The sequence below is a fragment of the Chaetodon trifascialis genome, chromosome 9 (genome assembly GCF_039877785.1).
Source record: "Chaetodon trifascialis isolate fChaTrf1 chromosome 9, fChaTrf1.hap1, whole genome shotgun sequence".
NCBI lineage: Eukaryota > Metazoa > Chordata > Actinopteri > Chaetodontiformes > Chaetodontidae > Chaetodon > Chaetodon trifascialis.
In genome coordinates, this window is record NC_092064.1 from 23,048,305 (window position 1) to 23,071,221 (window position 22,917).

The 22,917-nt window shown below is 43.6% G+C and overlaps 1 protein-coding gene across 1 annotated transcript in view; it reads right to left on the reverse strand.

The window, feature by feature from the left end:
* Window positions 1-1,632: 1,632 nt before the first annotated feature.
* The window catches only part of traf4a (tnf receptor-associated factor 4a), a 36,341-nt gene continuing 15,056 nt past the window's right edge, over window positions 1,633-22,917 (reverse strand). The window contains exons 2-7 of the mRNA XM_070970764.1: window positions 11,780-11,831; window positions 8,516-8,620; window positions 8,202-8,363; window positions 7,209-7,370; window positions 5,901-6,056; window positions 1,633-4,890 (exon numbers count right to left, since the gene is read on the reverse strand). Coding sequence (XP_070826865.1) covers window positions 4,258-4,890; window positions 5,901-6,056; window positions 7,209-7,370; window positions 8,202-8,363; window positions 8,516-8,620; window positions 11,780-11,831 — 1,270 coding nt within the window. The 3' untranslated portion in view covers window positions 1,633-4,257. The remainder of the gene's footprint in view (window positions 4,891-5,900; window positions 6,057-7,208; window positions 7,371-8,201; window positions 8,364-8,515; window positions 8,621-11,779; window positions 11,832-22,917) is intronic.

Below are 22,917 nucleotides of genomic sequence, written 5' to 3' on the forward strand. Positions count from 1 at the left end.
TGAATGATCCCTCTCATTGTGGGGAAAGTTAAAAACAGCTATCCTGAATGAAAATCACTCATGAAGTTTTTTTTTGTTTTTCTGAGGATATTGGCAATATCCTAAAAAAGGAAGACGTACAGATTCAAAGAAAGTCATACTGTATTCCTAAAACAGATGTTGTTTTCAAAAAAAAAAAAAAAAAAAACTAGACTGAGAGAGTCAAGATTATACATTTTAGGAAGACGTTGGCCAGCTATTGTGCGGTAAGTGGAAAACAGGACTGTCCTCCCGAGGGACCTCTCAGTGACTTTCACGTTAAAAGCTCATTTTCTTCTTCCCTAAATCCTGCTGCACTGAACATCATCCAAACTGCAAGCTAATGCAAACCCCTGGCATGGCTTCAAAGCAGGGCTGGTGTCTGCCTCACTTCCTCTGCCCCCTTTCCTCTGCTCCTTTGCCTCCCTCCGCTTCCAGCAGTGTTGGAGCAAAAACTACAAAAAAGCAGGACAGAAGCGGCTTTCACCTCTAACCTAGATCACTGAGTAGGTGTTGGGATGGAAACAAATTGGCTACTGAGGATTGTGCAGAAGCAGTGCCTCTTTTTGGACTACACTCATGGCTTTGCTCTCTCATAAATGTTTTTCACTTTTAATAATCACTAAAACACACAAACTTCTGCACATCTGACAGGAAAACTGAGTGGATTATTAAGGTATTAAGGTGGACTCTGAAGCTACTAAACAAAATCTTACACATGCAACTACTTTTGAGTATAATGAGTGGAAAGGGCAGGACAGGAGGTAGGATTTTCCCAGAGGAGACTTAGAGAAGGCAAACAAACACTTTAAACTAATAACATGGCCAGTCTGCAGTGCTGAGCTGAATGTGAATGCTGAGATGAGCTTTACAGCCTTCCAGTATCATTAAGAATTAATATTAATAATATATTTCATCCATAATTCAGTGGTGTTTTAAGTCCATACTCATGTTTAAAATGCATTCAATACTGTCTGAGTGGTCAGTTCTGTAGCTAATTTAGGCAACCTAGAAGTTACGTTTATATATTGAAAGATGTTTATCAGGCAGGAGGAGTCTGATGAAAGACCACCAAACTGCACCAAACATCTTGCACTAAAAGTCAAGATGTTTCAGCTTTGCTGCTTTGATTTTGACCTTAAAATCTGAACTAAACATTATGGAAATGCTCAGGACTTTCCCTTTACTAATGTCCACGGCAAGGTGTTATCAGAACCAGTGAAAAGTTACTGTCACCTTTTGAGTTTTTACTGTCCATAAAGTGCCTGCATACCATGTGCCACGGCTCATGGGACATTATTTATGGCAAAATGACAAGACATATAAAAGAAAGTTGTAAAAGTACTTTTGTTTTGGGGGGAGTCTGCACCATAAAGTGTGTACACGTGTGTAGGATCAATTGTTTTGCCTTGCTTTGGGATACAAGAGATAAAATTGTATGATTTGTACCAATTTTATTGATCCTTACATACTGAATCTTTTTTATTAGAGGGTAAGCTGGTGCTGCTGTATGATTTTATGAAGTTTTGAGGATTCAAAAAAGTGATAGATTTTCCAGCTTCTTGAGAGTCTGCACTGTACAAAATAACTTTACAAAATAAATGTTAAAACAACTATAATATATGGTATTTTATTTCAATTAAGAAATTGACAAGCACTCAATCAACATATTAAAACATTTGTGCCGTCTATGCGAACTCACATGACGGCTCCTTAAAATAAATACTTTTAAGAGGAAATAATACAGACAGATTATGTGAGGCTCAAACCACAAGTACAAACAAATTATCCAAATGTCCAAGAGACGAAAGGGTCTGAAAATTCCCAAAGTCAACCCCGACTCTCCAACAAAAAGTGTTTGTATAAAACAGCTAAGTATTTTGAAAAATACGGAATCTTACAAAAAAGTTTTCTCTTCTCACTTCTTTAAATCACTGTAAAATATCAGCTGGTATTATGACAAGAAATCGTGAATTTTTCCATGTATAACAATAAAAAGACAGAATGTGCTTCTGCATTTTTACATTAGTATTCACATACATCATGAGTGTACTGCATCATCAAAGTCCTCCACCCCTCCGATGGTGCTGTGATGGAGACAGGTGTATCACACCCCCCGCTCCTTGTCGTCACATTGTGTGCCAAGCTGAAGAAAGACACCGGTGACCATGGTAACAACAAAGGTGAAGTCAGTCCCGAGACACCCACATATTTGCAGGGACCTTGTCTTTAACCATCCTTTCAAACAGTACACTGTCCATGCCCAGGCTATGTAAAACAATACACTTCACAGCCAAGTGTTCATTGTCTTTATAGGTTATATTACAGCGTTCACATTTTCTGTATATAAAACAACACAAAAAAACTTAGAAACCTATTCTTTTTGACAATTTGTCAACTTTCAAATGGTCCAAAAAATGAGACAAAGTAGCCATCAACAGGAGAAGATTTCAAGAATACAGGTTACAGTACAAAAATGTGGTCCAGGTGGTAGCACATGAAGCATGCAGGTGTTATGTTGCCCTGCTCACCCCTAAAACCCTCATGCGAAGACATACTGTATAAAAAGGCCACATGGCTTTTCCTTCACTATTAAATGGGTGTGCACTCCGATAACTGGCCTCTTTGTCTGCTCTGCTCATCCGACGAAAGGTGCTTTTTCTTCCTATTGGTGGAAAACTGACACAAAGCCTCATAGGGTCACTATGAAGTGTGTGTTTGGTACATCTGCAGGCAGCTTTTTACGACTGCGTCAAATGACTGATAAACACGAACACGGTCCCTGTGATGGGAGCAGTTAACCAGAGGAGACAGATCTGTAACTTCAATGTTTTTAAAGCAGTTTTAAAATCCCAAAAGTAAAGGAATAGCTTGACATTTTGGGAACTATGCCTATTCAATATAAGGCTATAGCCAGTAGCTAGTTAGCTAAGCCTAGCTAAAACTTTAAAAGCCTGCTGGCTGTAGTTTCATTATTAGCACACAGAGAAAAGTGTTATCAATCATTTCATTTAACTCTTGGTAAGAAGGGAATAAGTGTGTTTCCTAAAATATAAAACAAATCTTTTGAATATGAAGCTACCGCTAGTTAGCTTAGCCTAGCATAAACGCTTGGAACAGAACAAAAACAGCTAGCCTGGCTCTGTCCAAAGGTTAAAAAATGTCCTCCCAGCACCTCTAAAGCTCACTAATTAAAACATTATACTTCGTTTGATTAATCCGCAAAGAAGAAATGTTACGATTAGCCATTTTAAGGAGGGTTATATCTTTGGACCCTGGCAACCAGCGAGACTCCACGTATAACCTCAAAAAAGCCAGGTACATAACTCTCTAAAAAACAGCAAACTGTCACTTTTACACTGAAGTTTTGTACTGATTTAACAATCAAGATAAAATGCTTTAATAAGTGAGCTACAGACGTAATCATCAACCAGCAAAGGCTCGCTGTTTCCTCCCTTTTTAGCCTTCATTAAAAGCTAAGCTAACCGGCTGCTGTTTGTAGCTTCGCATTGAATGGACATGAGCGTCGTATCGAGCTTCTCATTTGGCTGAAAACTATTCCCTTCAAACATGAAAATCACAAAGACTGAAGCTGCAAGTTTCTCACTTGAAAACATCGATTTCATGTTTGTGTGTACTCAAACCACAAGTAGTCTCCTACCAAGGGCTCTGTGTTTGTTCAGGGATCAACGGGAGTATACTGTATGAGCGTGTAAACAAAAGGCAGTTGGGCTTGAGCTTGAGTCTGCTGAGCTCCCTCTTCTTCAGATCACCCCAACGGGACATCTCTAACCAGCCTCTCACTTTCTGCTCTAAGTGCAGGGGCTTAGCGAAGCCCTTCACCCCTATTTTTATATATTTTCCATAATCTTTAACATCTGTACTGCGGAAATAACAACAAAAATATAACTTAGGATAAACTCTCTAGGCACTGTTTGATTTCCAAGGCTTTTTGTTGTAGACTGTGATAAAAGGTCAGCAAACAGATAAAAAAATTAATAAAAAGAAACACCAGAGAGTGATGGTTCGGCAGACCAAACACTTTCTCCTCTGTGATATATCAAGGTCCTCCGAGTCAGCTCACACAGCCAAACAGACTCGCTTCAAGCTCTGTGGTGGAGAGGCTGTCAGGGCAGAAAGTATCTAAAGGGTAAGTGAGTAGAAGTTTTCAAGGTTAAGTATCAGTTCCAGTCTTAAACCTATCTTTCTCCTTCATGAAAAGAAAACAACGGTCAGATCTTAAGACATTATCTTCTGGGGAATCTCTATAGAAGCCTTGATGAAGATGCAGTTGTCTCGGATGTAGTTCCTCTTCTTGATCTCCTCGTGAGAGATGAACTTGGGGTAGCCGAAGCCCAGGGTGCTCTCGTCCAGCGAGTTGCGGCTGCTGCAGGGCTTCTGGAAGTTCTTCCAGTTGGGGTCGGGGTTGAAGGTCTCGGTGATGTGCTGGGGTTTGGAAAGCGACGGGTCACTCTGGTCCAGGATGGAGAAAGTCACCTTGTAGGAGAAGGGCCACTCCAGCAGGCTGTCGTACTCTCCAGGCAGCACGCGGATGTAGACGGAGAGGTGGGAACCTTCGCCGCTGCCGTTGCCATTGAGGAAGGCCGACACCTGCAGCTTGTAGCCGTATCGGTGAGTGTAGAAGGGCGGGCTGAAGAACTCGTGGTTGCTTCGGAGTTTGGCCTCCTGCAGTTTGCGGGAGTAGTCGTTGAGCTTCCAGATGAGAACGCCGTCGTGACTGACGGACAGCTCCTCCATCTCCCTCCGCAGCTCCAGGATCTCCTGCCGCTGACGCCCCACCAGGTTACACATCATAGTCAGGTGAGACTTAGTGGTGTCTTCCAGGTGACGACCAATAGCCAGTTTGGGGCACTGCCACAGAAACAGAAGTGATTAATTAGTGAGTCAGTGCATTTTACACACACACAGCTAAAAAAAAACCTGCTGTATGTAAAAGACCATATTTTAACCATGTACGTGAATTAATCAAACAATAAAGCATGATTTGCTTTTAAAAAGGAAAACTGGGTCAAAAAATAGTTAACAGTCCAGGGGGAAATGAGATGAGAAAGATACTTGTGGCCGTTTTACATGCACTTTTTAGACGGTCCCTAACTTCAGCTCCTCAGCCAGTGTTAAGTCGCGCAGTGCCACGCTTCAGTATTGGATCACAAGATAAAAATAACATCTGTGCAACATCAGTTTCATCCTGCGCTGCATAAATAATCTGGTGAAGACTGATGAAAGCTACTGAGGATCATCTTCAAGTATCTGAATACAGAGCTAAGAATCATCTACCCTCAGTGTTTTTAGCCCATTGCCTTTATGTTCACCTTTGGGCACAATGGACAGTCATGCTGGAAAAATGTACACCAACATTAATTTGTTCATACATCGACAACACACAGCTAACAACTGAACCACAGAATAAAACACCAAAGATGTGGACATTAGATTATTATATTTAATGGGCACTGCTGTTTTTTTGCTTTGCATCAGGTCGTTCATAAATGTTACACATCAAGCTTTACAGATGCTTCGTAATTCTCAACAGAGCGACGAGTCGACAGCGCCGAGCACCACGATGCTCATCCGCCGCTCTTCCTCGAGTGTGTCCACATTTTCTCGAATTGACGTCAGTTTCAAAAATAGACAGAAATGCGCTGTCAGAATATAGAAGTGTTGCTCTCATTAAAATAGACCCTACAGGCAGGCACAGTACTGTATGTTCAGAATATCATTACTGTGGACACAGTGGGCAAGGACATGAAGGGAATATCATGGAAACAAGCTTGTCAACAAACAAGCAGATTAGCATGTAACAACAGCAGTGTTAACAGAAAGGTTCCTCCTCAGGCTGAAAGGACGCAGGTCAGTCTTACCCTGTGTTTGCAGCCGGCGTCTTTGAAGGGACAGAGAACGAGCGCGCTGCCGCAGTTGTCTTTCACATGGTTAGCCAGATCCTCTCGGGCGATGTTGGGTGTGCCGCACTGGTTTGGGCACTGGACAGGAAACCGAGGGCAGTGGTACTGGTGGTTCTGCAGAGGAGTCGGGGAGAGCGTTACTATGCGCACTGACGAGTGGGAAGGACACATGCTGCACAGCGGGGTCACAAATTAATGGTTGCACGGGAAAAAAATATCCTTGTAAGATTTTAAAAATATGTGTCGTATTAAAAATGAGGCGGCAAAAATAGACGAGGCCATAATATCGAAAATAACTAATCGTGCAGCCCGAAACCACAGAAAATGTCAGGACAAAGCTGGAAAAAACACACAAAAAGCTCCGCAAATCAATGCAGCTGCATTTACCAGGCTGAATTTAATGATCATTTTCATTATCAATTCATCTTTTTTTATTCAACACTTAATCGTATTGTCTATAAAATGTGAGAAGATTGTGAAAAATATCCATCTCAGTGTCTCAAAGTCCAAGATCATGTCTACAAGGGTCTCGTTTTGCTTGACCAACAGTCCAAAACAAAAAAAAAGATATTCAATTCATAATGATATAAAACAGAGAAAAGCAGAATGTCTAAAATATCTGCTGATGAAGCAATTTTTTTTTGCATTTTTACTTGAAAATGACTTTTCAATTATTTGATTATCAAAATAGTTTTATTATTTTTCTCACAATCGATTAATTGACTAATCGTTGCAACTCTCAATAAAATCAATGATTAGTTGCAGCCCTAAGATGGAGTCGATGTGAAATAAGTGAAAAAAATGGAACGCAAATTACGATCTCATGAAACTAGTGAGCCATAAAGAATCCCTGAACATCATATCATTACTGTCCAACTGTGCAAAGAAAAAAATAAATGACTGGGGAATCAAACAAGACTCGGTTTTTCCATCTTGGCTCCAAAATGTGGGGGAGGGGAGCACGACTTCTCAGCCTCTGGCCAGATGTGTTCAGAAGCAGGTGCTTCCACATAAAAGCCCAGACAGCAGCTCAGACTAACATCCAGCTGCTACAGGACAGAGACACCATGAATGGCAGCATGGAAACCCTCTGTGAGCCACATGCGGGACGGATGACAGATACGACGACACTGACAGGAGTCACATTCTGGGAGGAAACACATCCTGGCACTTAACTGGCTCCATCGTGCCAAATATGAGCCAGTTAGTTCTGTAACATTTAGGGGAATTTGGAAATGCTGACGGTAACGGGTGTGTGAAACCGACCTGGATTGTGTCGAAGACAAACTCCTTGCCGCAGTACTTGCAGGGCTGTGTGCGTTTGGGACACTCGGCCATGCCGTGTTGGGACAGCAGACGACGCATCATCCTCGCCCCACACTTGTTCTCACAGTAAACACTCTCCTGAGGACACACACCCTGGTGGTTCTGGGATAGAAAGGGATCACAAATCAGAGCTGGGTTATTAAGCCAGCACATGCAACAAATAATGCAGAAACAGCAGTTTATGTACCGCAGTGTTCATGGCTGAAAACTGCCTTTAAATGAACAAACTTTACATATTTTTTCTGAAGCAATGAGGCGGAAGGTGGACTCAGCAATGATAAAACAACAAGGTGTTGCACTGCAGACCCTCAAAAATTAACAATTAGCTGCTGAGAGGGCCAACGTAGGGACGTCTGTCCAACACGATGGTTGCAAACGAAGGGGACAACACGGTGTCTGTATTCTAGTTCCTGCACAGATAGTGTTGTTTTATGTTGTAGGGTCTTAAGGAATGACACTTTAAGTAGAATAGAAGTATTTATACTACACAAAGTAAAGTGTTTACAAGAGTACCGGTTCTGATACTCAAGCAGTGGTGGAAGAATGATGCGCAGTTCAAACACGACTGTATAATTCCAGTGTGAGAGCCAAAAGGTGAATTAATGCCCGTGTAACTGTGTGCAGATGGGGGACCATGTGGGCCAGAGTAAACAGAGGAGGGGGCAGCGTGGTAGAGGAGGTGTTAGTGAGAGGTCCATCAGTATGAAAGACCCAGTCAAAGCTTTTTCCCTCTGCCAACACACGTGTAATTTCAACCAGTCTCTGAAGGCAACACGTGCATTCGCCTCTCCCGCTGCTTTTCACAAAGACGTCTTTCATATAGGAGTGGAAATTACGAGGTGGCTCTTTGGGTTGTTTACGTCAAGCTCCCGCCGTGTTGCAACAGGAGGCAAAAAAAAAAGAAATGAAAACAGGTGTGGAGATGGTGTTTACCTCGTAGGCTTCGCCGGTGAACTCGCTGCCACAAAACTCGCACTTGACCTTGCGCTTGGGACAGTCGTGCTGCAGGTGGTCTGGCAAGTCGCGGCGCGTCAGCTTGACGGAGCAGCGGTTGGGGCAGGGTATCACATTGAAGGCGCAGGTGGAGAAGTGGCCCTGAGGGGGAGACAGCGACGCAGAGGCATTAGACGCGCACACACACACCCACATGTTGGGCGACCAGCCAGGACGCTGGCAGAAAACAACACGAGGTGAGGAAGGGCGTCAGGAGGAGATACAGGAAGTGAGAGAATATCGAAGCGTCTCACCTGCAGCTGCTTCATCTGGCCGGTCCAGCGGCAGCCCTCCTCGCTGTGGATGCAGCGGATGGGCAGCGCCAGAATCTGCTGCTCCAGCTCCGGGTCCGGGTAGATCTGAAGAGGAAAAGCAGCATGAGCTCACCTGATGGAAGACTGTAAAAGACCACTTTCATACGGCACACTGTTGCTGTCCAATAAAAACCATCCTCCATCCTCCACTGCTGTCCAAAAACCATTAAAAACACACCACTGGGTCACACTGGTGCACTGGGTGGCATTTTCTTCATGAACATGGGAGCTGTACAGCGTCATCCTGCTGATGTACATACAAAACTAGTCCCCAACAAAAACACTCTTCAGTCCTGTTTCACTCAGTCCAGCTGTTATAGGAAGTTAATTACTTTTTTTTTTTTTTAGAAAATACATATATATTTGCGAGCTGCTTAAAGTTAAGTCTTCAGTAGGAACAAATGGGCTTGAGGCTGAGGGTCACAAACAGTAGAAGAGCCAGGTTGACTAATGGATTTGTGGTTGTGGTCTTTGCGTGGGATCTACTGACAATAACAAAAATGAAACCAGTCATATCTTTGAAGTTTTGTCTGAATCATTCGCCTACGAGCTCAGATTGCTTCTGTTCCTCTCCTGCCTTCTCTGTCTCTCACATTTTTTAGGAAATGCTTCAATATTTTTTGGTTAATGAAAGGAAACGAGTGGGCACCCTGCTCGGGAGGAGGGTCACGGACCTGCGACGACACAAGACTGAATGTTGAGCTGCAGGAAGAATCCTTCATCCGCACGCACACGCAGTCAAACTGATTGTGTTAGAAAACTGCAGCAGTGAGTCGACTCAGCCACTGCAGTGATAATGAGTTAGTTTATGGGTTTCTGGGACCTTTGAGAGACAGAGAGAGAGAGAGAGAGAGAGAGAGAGAGAGAGAGAGAGATGGCGAGCAGAGGGAAAGATTCATTCTTCCTCGGTCACTGAGCGATGGGGATGAGTCAGTTTTCTGCACAAACACCCCAAATCCTCCCCTACAGTACGCAGTCCTGAGGATTTACAGCTCTGCTCTGCATCTCCATCCCCCCATGCTGTCACACGAGCAGAGCACTGGTCAAACAAGAAAAGCCACTTCCTCAAAATGTCACAACAGCCCTCTAAACAAATAACGGCTCAGTAACAGCCCAACTGCGCTCACGTGCCTCTGCACGGAAACATGGGAGCCATTTGGAAAATCATCTGCAATAAAACACAGATCTCAAATAGCTGCGTCGCTCCTTGTTTTTAGCTGCTGTGCTGGGAGACGGATAAATAGGTGCATTTAAGTGTGATCTCAGCCTGTTAAATGTGCTCTGCAGAAGCACAGATATATCTAACATTAAAACACATGCTTGACTTGCTGCACTCCACTAACACAGTAGAAGCAGACGTTTTTTTTTTTTTTTGCTGCCATAATCACATTCTTTCAGGAGAGGCAAAGAGGGAAAAATCCTCTGAAGCAACCTGAAACACTCTCTCATTGTTCCAGTCTTGGAATCTGCAGGGAGACGGCAATGATGACCTTTTAATAACTTAGTCCCAGGCAGATTGGGGGGGGGGGGGTTAAGCTCTTTGGAGCTCCAACTTGGGGGTTTATTCCGTCTGCTTTAGCCATTGTTAGTCCCACACTACTACTTCTACTACTACTACTACAGCAGCAGCACAATCCTTTAATGACTGCAACACTCTTGTTCTGTCGGTTGTGTTTGTGCACTTTTTTGAAGGACAGAGTGCAGCGAGCATTACAATAACTTTGACAGTAGACCACCAGGACGGGGTAATTTGCAGGCGACCGGGAGGCTGTGAGGGTAAATAACAACGTCTGACAGGTGTGCCATGAGCACATCCTTCCCGTGGGGAGTCCCCGCTATTACAGGCGTCCTCATCGCTCTCAGCACAGCATGCAGACCTGCACTGCTGTCCCGCCGATCCTGCTGCAGCTCTGGGTTAATGGCTAATTCAGGCTAATGCTAACTAGCTGCATGGAAACATCACACACAGCGATCTACTTTCATTCTCTGCTCAAGGCTGCTCAGAAACAGAGGCGATCATTTATTGGTCTCTCATGCAAAGTTCAGAATTAATCCCCGATCCTCACTTTACTACGGCGGCATCACGTGGGAGCGAGACATCGTCTGACTCTGAATACAGTTAGTCACTATCTTCCCCCCTCTGGGCACAATCTGATTAACCGCCTTTAAAAAACAAAGAGAAGCAGAGCTCAGTTGAAATTAAGATACAGCTCTCTTTTTCTGGACTGGGAAGGATTTATTTGAGGAAAAAAAAGAAGTGGTTCAGATCAGCTGAGCGGTCTGCTTTCCCACTGTAATGAAATGAAATGCAGCCTCTAAGTCTGGGTTAATAATTATTGCTTATATGCTATCCAGAGATTCACCAGAACAAATGCTCGGTTCTTTATAGTAACATTTTAAAGTCTATTTCACCATCCTGAAAGTGCTTTTCTCTTCAAATCTGCCAATGTGCATCTCATATCTCAGTTTCATCTAGATGTAATGCAGCAGGATTATATTTGTGTCACCGTCTGAGCTGCTCGTCTTATCTGATTTGCATTTTTTTCTGGTTGGACCAGAGCACACAAATGTTTATTTACATTTTTGCTGCACCTGTAATTTGACTATCTTTCTGTTGTTCCTGCCAAGTCTTCAACAGTTTTATATCACTTTCATCAGATTCTTGGGGGGTTTTATTTTTTGTACTTTGATCCTCATTTGCTTCATATTTTAGCATCTCCAGTCAGGCTAGTGGTCCTCCTTTCGGGTCGGGACTGAAACTTCATGATCCCCAGAGGCTGAATCCTACTGACTCTGGTGATTCTTTAACTTTCCTTTGTGTGTTTTTGAGTGAAATATCTTGACCATTATTAGATGGATTTCCATGAAATTTGGTACAGATATTCACATACATGTAAGAAATGACCGCAATAACTTTGTCTTTACATTTAGCGCCACCATCAGGTCAAAGTTTTAATTTGGTTTATGATCAAATACCTGAAAAGCTGTATGTGCGCATGCTAAAATGCTAAGCTAAGATGGCGATCACAGTAAACACCTTACTTGCATCGCATCAGTAAATTAGCATTGCAATTATGAGCATATTAGCATGCCAATGTTAGCATTTAGCTCAAATCACTGCAGTGCTGAAGTACAGCCTACTGCCCGTACAGTGTTACTGTTGTGAATTTTGCACGAATGTCTGTTGTGAGGTGTAAATCATACCTTGGCATAGTCCAACGGCAGCTGATCCTCTGGACACTTGAAGACGCCCTCACTGCAACAAAAGAGAAGAAACGTTTCATTATCAGTGGAATTACTCAGAATAAAAGATGACTGCGGACAAAAACTGTTTGTCTGAACCAGCAGAATTAGCCATTTTTAAATCGCATTCAGCCTCCGGTGAGATTACTAACTGTGACCCTGAGAGAGAGCAACCAGAGCTAAAAGGCACTTCTGTGACAGTCTGTGAGCGCAGCGCTGCTTTGCCCTTAGTTTTATTCTGTCTCCTCAAAAACTCTTAATATGAGAAGTTCTCTGACTCATCACACTGTATGGCGCACAAGCACACACTCATACACACACACTGCACGATAAAGTCAGATCTTTGACGCTGGCTTTAAGATAGATTTCAGATTACTACAAAACTACAATTGGTTTATTTATAATACATGAAGGGATGATTGATGATCCATTCCCGGCTGCTTTTTCTGCTTCTTTCCCAGCTCGCAGTGTTTAATTTTTGACCCTGTTTCGCAGGTTGTGTGCTAGTTTCGACAGGCTTCTGTTTCCCTGAGAATGAAGCCGTGCAAACCTTCTTGCTCGAGGCTCGTCCTCAGGAAGAAAATAAATGACGATTTGCTGGTTTGCTACTGCGAGAGGGAGTTTTTGTTCTTTTCCTCCCTCAAGCAGTTTAACCCCAAATAAGAGCTGAACTCTCGTTTTACGACAGACCCCCGCGCAGTTTGTGCGGCGCCACGGAGGAGCCCTCACTGCCCTATTTTGGGGCCAGATGAGCGAGTGCCACAGCTCATTAAGGCAGCCCCTCTTACAACGTCCCTACCCTGATGTCATCATGAAATATTCACACTTGTAAATAATGGAGGTAGCAGCCACTAGGGGTGAGCTGCTACACAGAGTCTACGCTTGCACGGCAAACCTATCCGGACACACAAGGTTAGTTCAAGAAACAGAGAAGAGATCGGTGGCTGAACTCTCCAGACGTCAGCGGTGTCACGACTGTCTCGAGCCCCCCTGCTGGTTGTGGATCAGCGATATTCTCATAGACTGTCTTCATTTCCAGGGCTACTATTTTCATTCTGGATTATCACCCAGGGAATCTGTAGCTTCATGAAAATGATATTTATTCGATATTTATTTTGTTTTTCCCATGAAACCTACGGCTTCAGACAACAGGGATGCACACAAAAGTGTTTTGTTCAAACGTCACATGCCCTGAAGCTTGATCTGACCTCCCATACCATGAGGTCTCTCATACCCCCACCACCATGCCTAAATTATGTTTAAACTAATTAAGGGACAAGAGTGTGCAAACAGTAAGCATTTGCCCCTTGGTGCTTTAATTTGGTTGGCTGCAGTGTCACCTGACCGCAGCTCCCAGAGGCACAGGGACATGTGATGGGACGTGAGTGCGTGTGCTTCTTCACCCCGTCTACCCAGCTGCTGTGAAACCAGGGAGTGTGCTGGAGGGGGGGTGGGAGCAGAGGTTAGGCCTGAGAGGGAGGGAGGGAGGGAGGGAGGGAGGGTTGATGAAAGGGGGGTGGAGGAGGGAGGTTAATGCATGACGAGACAGCAGTAATTCTCCTCCATTAGGGTCACTGTGTCAGCAGGGAGCTGGAGACCAATTAACAAGCCACAGTGGGCTGTAAAAGAGGGTCAATCGATTAGAGGCTTGGAGGGCCCAGTCAGCATCTCGTGTGCAGTGTGAAGTCATTTACAGTCCTCATCGCCATCACCGAGGAATCATCTCACACTGTGGAGGGAGAGGTACAGCGAGCACTGCCTGTCCGACAACCACACAGCAAGAGGAGATGGGAAGCGACATGCTCTCAGCTCCGGACAGGGGACAGCCAGAGGCCCCCGTCTAGCTCGGGCCCCGTATCTGATGCACAGAGAGGCAGACAGGCGAAAACAGCCTAGTCACAGACTGTCAGGATGATTCCTCCCCTGGTCGCGGAGAAGCTCCCGCAGCCACACATTTGTGTGTCCGGCCCCACTGCTGATAATACCGCTCGACTCTCTTGGTCGCTCGTGAGACAAACTCGCTGCCGCTTTGTGACAGCACATTAGCAGTGAAAGGTGGAGCCGATGTGAAGCACAGCTCCTCTTCAGCTCCATCCAGCTTCCCTAACAAACAATTTCCCCGACTACTGAGGGCTTTCGAGTCGAAACAAGAGAGTCAACATCATATACAGAGCTGTAAGTTTTTCAAATAAATCGACTATTTTGACAAAAACAAAATGTCAGCAGTGAGCGGAAATGACCGGCAGGATTCAAATGTCTTGTTTTGTCTGACCAGTAATCCAAAGCCCAAAGATACTCAGCTCATAGTGATAAACTAGAATTACCACCTTGCTGTCTTCACTTGGAGACTATTTCTACAGAGGAGTTCAGAGGACTGATGGAGAGCTTCATCACATGGTGCAACGACAATCACCTGAAGATCAACATCAGCAGTACCATTGAGCTTGTGGTGGATGACAATGACTCAAATATGGATGTTGCTGCAAAGAAGCTACAAACTGTAAAACGTGGATGCTTCACACACACCTTCAACCAGCAGCAGAGGAGATCTTTACCATCAGCACGGTTTCAAGATCAGCGTCACCAATTCAGTATGTGACCATATAAATTATTGAGCTGTCAAAAAGGTGTTGTGTGTGGCCAGACTGACCTTTGACCACCAGAATCTAATCAGTTCATCCTTGAGTCCAAGTGAACATTTGTGCCAAATTTGAAGAAATTCCCTCAAAGCGCTCGTGAGAAATCGCGTATGTTTGCTGGGCCCAGCTTCTCAAATGTGAGGACTTCCTCGTCTATATGCTGAAAAAGGTCAGACACACCAAGCACCTGAAGATGTCACCTTGGGCTCTAGATTAATCGGAACAATAATAGAGAAGTTAATCAGCAGGCATTAACCATTAGTTTGCCGCCCTAATGCAGTCATTAAAGGATAAACACAACTGTTACACTAAGCCCAAAGGGAAAACTCCTTTGTGTACACCATCGCAAGTGGGAACTTGCACCTCACAGCCAGCCTCTTTTAAAACAAGTTTCACACAAATGTTAGTCTGCTACTGATCTCTGACCACAGTTCACACCCTCGTCAACGAACATCCAGGCCGATAAACAAGTGTTGCACGGGAGCAGCTTAGGGCTGGACAGCATACAGCAGAATACAACCGCCTCATTAAAATTTCATGCCTCCTTCTGTGCGCTCAGTGGAGGCTCTACGGCTGCTCTGCTGCAGAGACCATCGTGTCTAAATCACCTCAAATTCACAAAGCTATCACATTGTGTTGTGCGGAAACCACATTCCCCCCTCTGCAGGTGAAAAGCACACCCTAGTCTAAGCCATCATCGCCTTGGAGTCCCTCTCGCCTCTTATTGCCCCCTCTCTCCCCCGGCCTCAAATCTTCTTTTCAGGCTCAGATTAAACAGCCAACCATTCATGCAGCAGATACCACGAGGACTGCCGTCACAACATGCTTCGTCACTCTGCGCACGGCTCCTGACAGGCAGACGGTGAGACTACAAATCCCCTCAGGTTTAATCTCACCGGTGCAGAGCGAGAAGGGGTGTTTTTCAAGCGACAGCGAATGGCCTGCAGGAGGGCACATGTTGGTGACGGAGTCCACGGAGTATCCTTGAAATCTGCTCTATATTAACTAACCCGGAGACTAAACAAACCCCTCTGTGCTTGCCATTGTAGCGGGCAGGGCTGTCAAGACACACGAAACAAACTGAATCAAAAGCATGAGGAGAGAACAAATCTGCAGCACATTAGCACTTTAAACAGACCTCTGTCACATGAGGTATTTTCTCATTGACTCAGATAGCATCGGGAGCCTTGACTGAACTTATCTCCTGCTGGAGCTCACGGCCAGCTTTCATGTTCATCCTCGCGCTAAACCCTTTGTGTCTTTTCAAGTTATAACCAGGATCAACGTTTATATACACAAACAAAACCTTAAATTCCACCGGTGCCCTCCGTGCTGGCATTTGGTCTCACAGCTGAAACCGAACTCCCTCCCTCTCCTCTCAGGAAGTTGGGAGAAAACAGGAATTTTGTTTTATCTCAGATAGAGTTCCTGTAATCTCCCAAATCCATCTGGATTTGAGTTTGTATATATTTGAGTTTATATAAGACTGTGTGCAGTCAGGACTTCTTTCTTGTGAGCCACCTATTGTGAACAATAATAAGTACAGTGTGCGACTAATAGCCAACACACAATCTGCAACAATTTCACGATTGATCAATCATAGAAACTGACTGATAATCTGCAAATTTTCCTCCTGAAAGCAAATTCAATATTTCTGGATTTTGGACTGTTGAAACAACATTGAAACTTTTCACCTACATTCAAAGGATGTGTAACTTGTTAATTAGAGGTGTGGATTTTGACTCAGGCTAGCTGTTTCCCTCCGTTTCCAGTCTTTGTGCTAAGCTAAGCTAACAAGCTGTTGGCTGTAGCCTCATATTTACGGTAAAGACATGTGTCCTGAGATGTCTAACTATTTCTTTAATAACAATCTTTTGTTGGTGCCTTAAACGACTCAAAACTTAAGTGTGACTGTCCTGTAAAGAGGAGATGAAGTACTGTGGCTCCACTGCATTAACTAAATGATATACGAGTAAGAGGCAAAGCTGAATACTCAAATTAACCTGAATGCAAATGTTGAAACAGATTTTTGACAGTAGTGTAACCAATAACCACATACTAATACTATTTAAAGCACTGTATAAAGTCATAGTGAATGTGTAACTATAGCTTACTTAGTAGTTTTGTGCCGACTTTAAAATTATGTGTGATTTTGGACAGCTCTTGCACTTTAATTATGGAAACTTCACAAAGAGAAGGCGAAATGTTTTTCCAAAGATTTAATAGTTTATTTTTATGTTTTCCCAGCTGTCTCCGGAGCTGTCTCACCACAACCCACAATTTGTTTTCGTTTCTTCCAAATGAAAATTGAGGAACTGCCTGCGAGTAGCTCAACATTTCTGTTGCTCAAGCAATTTGGAACAATAGCGTGCAGAAGAAAACTAATTCAGTATTATGCTGTCATCTTTCTGCATTGTTAATTTTGCATAAAAGTTTTAGTCCTTATGGAATTGGGTCACAGCTTAAAGGTGTAAGGACCCCTCCCAGCAGCCTCTGCAGGCTCTCAAACCGCCTGACAATCCCTCTTTAAAACCACTTGCACTCACTGCCTCGACTATGAGGCTGCAGAAGGTGTTTGGCTTGCAGAAGCTCTTTCTCTCATCCTCACGACTTGCTGGATTAGCTCTAATGTGAGCGGTCAGTGCTGACTAAAGTGGCCCCTGAATAAGTTCGACTGACGGGGGTGGAGGCTGGTGGTGTTTCCACCTATGGAACCCGATACACCGTGAGCGCAGAGCTCCCTTCGCCCACGGCTGCTTTGCCTTTCAGTCGAGCCCTCTGTTTGTCTGAGAAGGGAGGAGCAGCTCCTACTTTCACAGGAGTGTGATGACACACCCGCCCACAGGTGGATTGACTGCACCTTCACAGGCTTTCTGTGTGGGACATCCACGCGAATGATGCTGTGACAGCTTCTTGTGTGGGATTTAATACTGACAAAATAAGCTGTCTGTACCTGGGGTTTGCTGTATGTGCATAAGCCCCCTCCGACGTTTGCGGTGACATTGTCTTCTGCTACTGATAATAGGAAGACTATGCTAATGTCAACCAACAAGTCACCTGCTACCATGCTGAACTACGCTTTGTGGTCATGTCTTCCAATAGCTAGCACTAAATATCCAAAATCTCTGTCTCCGCTGGGCTATCTCATATGGTACCAGTGTGGCATAAGCTAACATTAGCATGCTTAAATGCTAAACTACATGATACACGATAAATGCTATACCTCCTAGCCACACATCAGCACGTTAGCATTGTAATTGTGAGCATGTTGATGTTAGCATTTAGCTTAATGTGCAGTGCGTCACAGTAGGTAATCATAGACAGCTAGTATTATTGGTCAGTGAGTAATGGCTTAAGATGTTTTATAAGTATATAAAACACTAATCCAAAGTTGGAACTGGTTGCTATTGCTATCATCTGTTGATTCACAAAAACAAAAGCAAGTTAGACACAAAGTCTTGCAGGATAACAGACATCTTTCTGTATAGCTTATTGTTGGCCACCTTGCAAAGCCTTTCAGCCAGTTACGTGGTGGATACTTAAATCCTTAGGAGAAACTGAAAAGAGGATATTCTTTTCTATTTTATGGGACTTGTACAACCTGCCATCCTCCTGTAATTTAAAGGTCATCTATGGGCTTAATCTTGTTCCAATGTGCTCTGTCCTTACTAATAAAGTCATTAATTACTGACCATATTTCACCTAACACCAAACACATTAGGGTTTTTTCCCCCACTTTATTTATCGTTTGAATTCTCCAGAAAGCACAAAGGTGAATTCTTAACTGATCTGTTGATTCTACTCTGCTGCAAAGAAGATTTTATTTCCTTTAATACGTTTCTACAATAAAGTTTCTGATAGATTTCAGGAACCTGTTTGTTGACTTCAGCAGACGCCTGTCCATAATATGACACCTGTAAAATCCCGTCTGACTTCCTCTGCTCGTCACTAACAGCCACTGACAGCTGTTTCATATTAAGTAACAATGGCTGACAGAGTGCAGGTCATGGTTGTCAACAAGCCAGAAGTAAATTACATCTGACTCAGTGTCAGACAACCTTAGAAAGACAGGCGCAAAATTAAACAGCTTCCTGTGGTGATTAAACGCGGGCCGATTCATACAAATCAGAACTTTTAAGTGTGGTTTAAAATCTGTTTTATGCTTCCTTATCCAGACGAATACTATTTTTTATTGTGTTGCTTTGCCAAAACTGAAGAAAAAAAAAAAAAAAAAAAGATGCAAGTAGAAGAAAAGCACTACTATGAGAGTGTACAGTGTGTGTGTGTGGGTGGATGTCTGGCCTCTTTCCCTGGCTTCATCTCCAGCACCCCATGTAACACACTCGCTGGGACCAAACGTGGACCAAGATAGAAAAACCATTAAAACGATGCTTTTAGTGTGATCTACACTGACACTACCTACAAAACGTGAACAAAAGAAAGCTGCTGGGATTTTGTTTCCTCTCCTTTGTAATATTCCTACGCAGAGATAATTTTACGACCGCACAAACACACACTGCACATCCTGACGGTCAGGACACCTGAGGCCATCCTCGCTCATGCCATCATCGCTTATGTAATGATATTCATTTCTCCTTGCTGTTCGCCTCACCGTGCTGACATTTGTGAGCACAAGCCATCTGTGAGCGAGTTCACACAGCTATAAAGCTTCCAAAGGTTAACAAATTCTCGGTTTGTTTTTCTTAAATGTCAGCTTTGCACAAGCACTGGCGGCAGATAAAGAGTCATATGACTGCGTACTGTATGTTGTTTAAGAACTCTGACGGAGCTGATTTATACTTTAACCGGACAACAACCCAAAATCCAAGTTGATTCATTCGTTACATTATACCTGCAAAATCCCATATAATCTTTTGGCGCAGGACGAATATCTCTTTAAAACGCTTTTGGCTGCCAGCACAAAAGCATCACACAGACATGGCTGCAGGCAAACTCTAACAACACAGAAAGACTGGACAGTTGTCAAAGAAATACATACTGAATACTATATTGAGACTGCAATATGAACATTATGAATATACTGCATAATAATGGATGTAACCCATGCTCCTGTACAAATACTATCCTGCCTCAAATAATTACACACTGTCGTGTTTTTATGTTATGAGTTTATTTAGCTCTTTCCTTAAAGCAGACCCACATTTCCTGGATGGAAATATGTGCTTGTGTGAGTTAAAAAGCAGCTGTGAGAAACTGCTGAGGCGAAATCAGTCGGTTAGAATCTGCGAGCAATTAGACAACGACTCATCAAATCGCCAGAGGTACGACACAGACACGCTGCCATGATAGCAAACCACGGAGGAAAGAGCCACCTGCCAGAGGACGAGCGGGATACAAAAACAGAGTAAGAGGAAGAGGGGGGGAGAGGAAGGAAGGAAGGATGGATGAATAGGTGGAGGGAGGGTCAGAGGGAGGAGGAGCAGCCATCTGTAGGCTGAGCGCAAGCCTGTGAGATGCCATAATCCATCCTTAAGTGTGTGAGGAGGGGAGACAGCGCTTGCAAGTATTTATAATCCCTTCGCACTGTCTCCTTCCATCAGCGCGATCAGGCTTTGACATAGAGTCCTTATCAGAGAGGGGAGGGTTATAACATGAAATGCTAATCCAGCTCATCTTTGTTTCTTTCTGCTGCCTTTAGATATTTACAGCCTTTATAAATTCAACTTGTTTATGATAGACATTTAGAGGAATAATTGGGGAAATAAGGTTATTGGCTGCTTCCAGGGACTTCCATGAGAAGATTGATGCCAATCTCATGTCTGGAAACTGCAAGTTTGGCACTATCTGACTGTTTTTACAAAGATTACACAAACAAGTTGATTAGTGAGCTTTATAGGTGGATTTTCCCCCGTTTAAATAGAGACAGGCTAGCTGTTTCTCCCTGATTCAAGTCTTTGTGCTAAGCTAACTGGCTGCAGGCTGTAGCTTTATATCTACCACACATCACCTGCCCAGTATAAAAGTCTTGACAAGAACATTATTCACAAAATGTGCACAAGAGTTTAGCTGAATATTCAGGGAGCGACCGCCAGCAGCCAATTACCTTAATCCTTAAATAGCTTAGCGTGAAGACAGGAAACGGGGAAAAACTTGACTCTGCTCACAGGTAACAAACATAGTCTTTTTTATAGTTTGTTTTAACATGTTGTCATGTGTACTGTTTAAATAAAACACATAAATTGTGTTAATGCTTCCCCTTCTCTCCAGACCTTGTGCTAAGCTAAGCTAACTGCCTGTTAGCTTTATGGTACCATATAGAAATAAGAGTGGTGTCAATCTTCACATCAAACTTTTGGTAAGAAGGAATAAAAAAAGCATATTTCCTTGAAAGAACTGATTGAAATTATATGGCTTTCAGTCCCAGTTATGCCGTTTCGTACCAAGACAGATCGTTTTTTACTGTGCTTGGCCGGCAATCAAATAAATAAAACTGCAAATGTAATAGAACGCTGTAGGATCTTTTGTTTTCCTGGTCGATTTCACCCCCCCAGATTATACGCTGTGTGCAGGAGGTACAGGAAAATCAATCCACTTTCATTAACTGCAGCTGATCTGGGCACAGGGCGGGGGGGTTGAGAGAAATACGTCTGTCCCATCAGTGGTACAGGGCGCTGAGCTCATGCATGCATGAATGCAGTCGCCCTCACCCACGCAGCACACAGCAAAAAGAGACCACCATAACGGAGGCGTAGCCACACGCACGAGGGCCTGCACTGCGTACATGAAAGGAAAGGAGGGCTTGAAAGGAGACGCTTTACGTTTGATCTGGTTGAAGGGTGGTTTGTGGAGGGGCGGGGTGGGTGGAGGACTGCGCCCGGAGATCAATGAAAGTCCTGAGCTTTAACATGTCGCGCATGTGAGAAGCACCTACTGGTCTGTGGAAAAGTGCTAAAAGCTGCTGTCAAGGTTGCAGTAGGTGAGAAATACCCCACTCTCCATTTTACTACACACTGTCACACGTTGGCGAAGACTGAAATGATGCGAAAGAACAAGAGCGAGATCAACTGTTATTCACCAACTCAGCCCAAATGGAAGCAGTTACAAGCCATAAATTTCTCCAGGCACGTGTGAATTTTAGTTGTTTTAATCACAGATGGCTGCTCTAATTTTAGCTCAGCTTCAGAGGGCAGATTTCTGCTCAAAAGGGCGATCTGCAGCGACGGCGGCCGGCTTCGAGGAGCTGCCACGCTAATCCCGTGGAATGCCTGCAGTGGACGGAGGGGCGCTGAGATTGCCAAGGCATTGCCTGGCCTATTAAAAGCAGAGCAGCCTGCCAACGGTATGCATATGGCATTGGAAAAGGAGTACTAGACACAGTCGCCTTCAAACAGCATTAATGAATCAGCTATTGCAGTCACAATCATCAAGAAGCACAGCGTGAAATCGCAGCACTAATACAGATTAAGTGTGGAAGCAGCATGCGCTTCGGGCTATTGTACAAGCTGTCTATCAAAATACGAGAAAATGGATGTTACGCATTTTCAATCAGTATGTGAATTCGGCAATAATAAGGTGTGTCATCCAGAAAACAGGTGTTCAGTTTGAGGTAGCTTCTGTTATCTGTCAGCTCCGAATTTACACAATTCCATGCTGCTAATTTTCCTATTTAACCTGCACATGATGTTTATCCAAACTTAAAGCAACAGTTTGACATTTTGTGCTAATTTGTGTTTTTGCTGAGAGCTGGATGAAAACATTGGTGTCGCTCTCATATGCGCCTGCTAAATATGAAGTGTAGCCAGCGACCATTCAGCTGAATTACATAAACAGCTCGCTTAGCATTGCCCAATGATGCTAAAGCATAAATAAAAACAGAATGCAATCATTTGGAAATGAAATGGTTTAATTCATATAAAAAAAACTGTTTCCAGTCTTTAAGGTAAACTATGGTAAGACAACCAGCTGCTGGCTGTAACATTAGCTTTATATCTAATGACTGATATGGAGGATGGATATTATCTAACTTGCCAAGAGCGTGAATTTCCCAAAATGTCAAAGAATTCCTTTGCTTTCAGGAGGTATTTTATATCTTTTCATGAACTTCTAATTGAACTAAGGTATTGTTGATGGCCAGATCATTATAGATGATTGATGGGGAGGTGATGTTAATCCCCTGATTGTAGCAGATAAATCTGTCCTTTAAGTGAGATTCCCACAAGATTTCTAAATCAGCAAAGTTGCTGTTCAAGCATCCAGACGCCAGATGCAACCTTGCAATATGAAACCTCCATCAGTCAAGACAGGATTTTAATGGAGTCTCACTGCTATCCTCCCTCACAGTACTAATAAAAGTAGTAAAAAAAAATCAATCCTGACACAAAATCCCACAAGGCCTTTGTGTTAAAAAGCCATTAAATTTTAAAAAAGGATTTTACTTCCAGAGGTTTCATGCCCCTTTAACCAATTAAGACGCTGTGCACGAGGTCATCCCATAGTAGG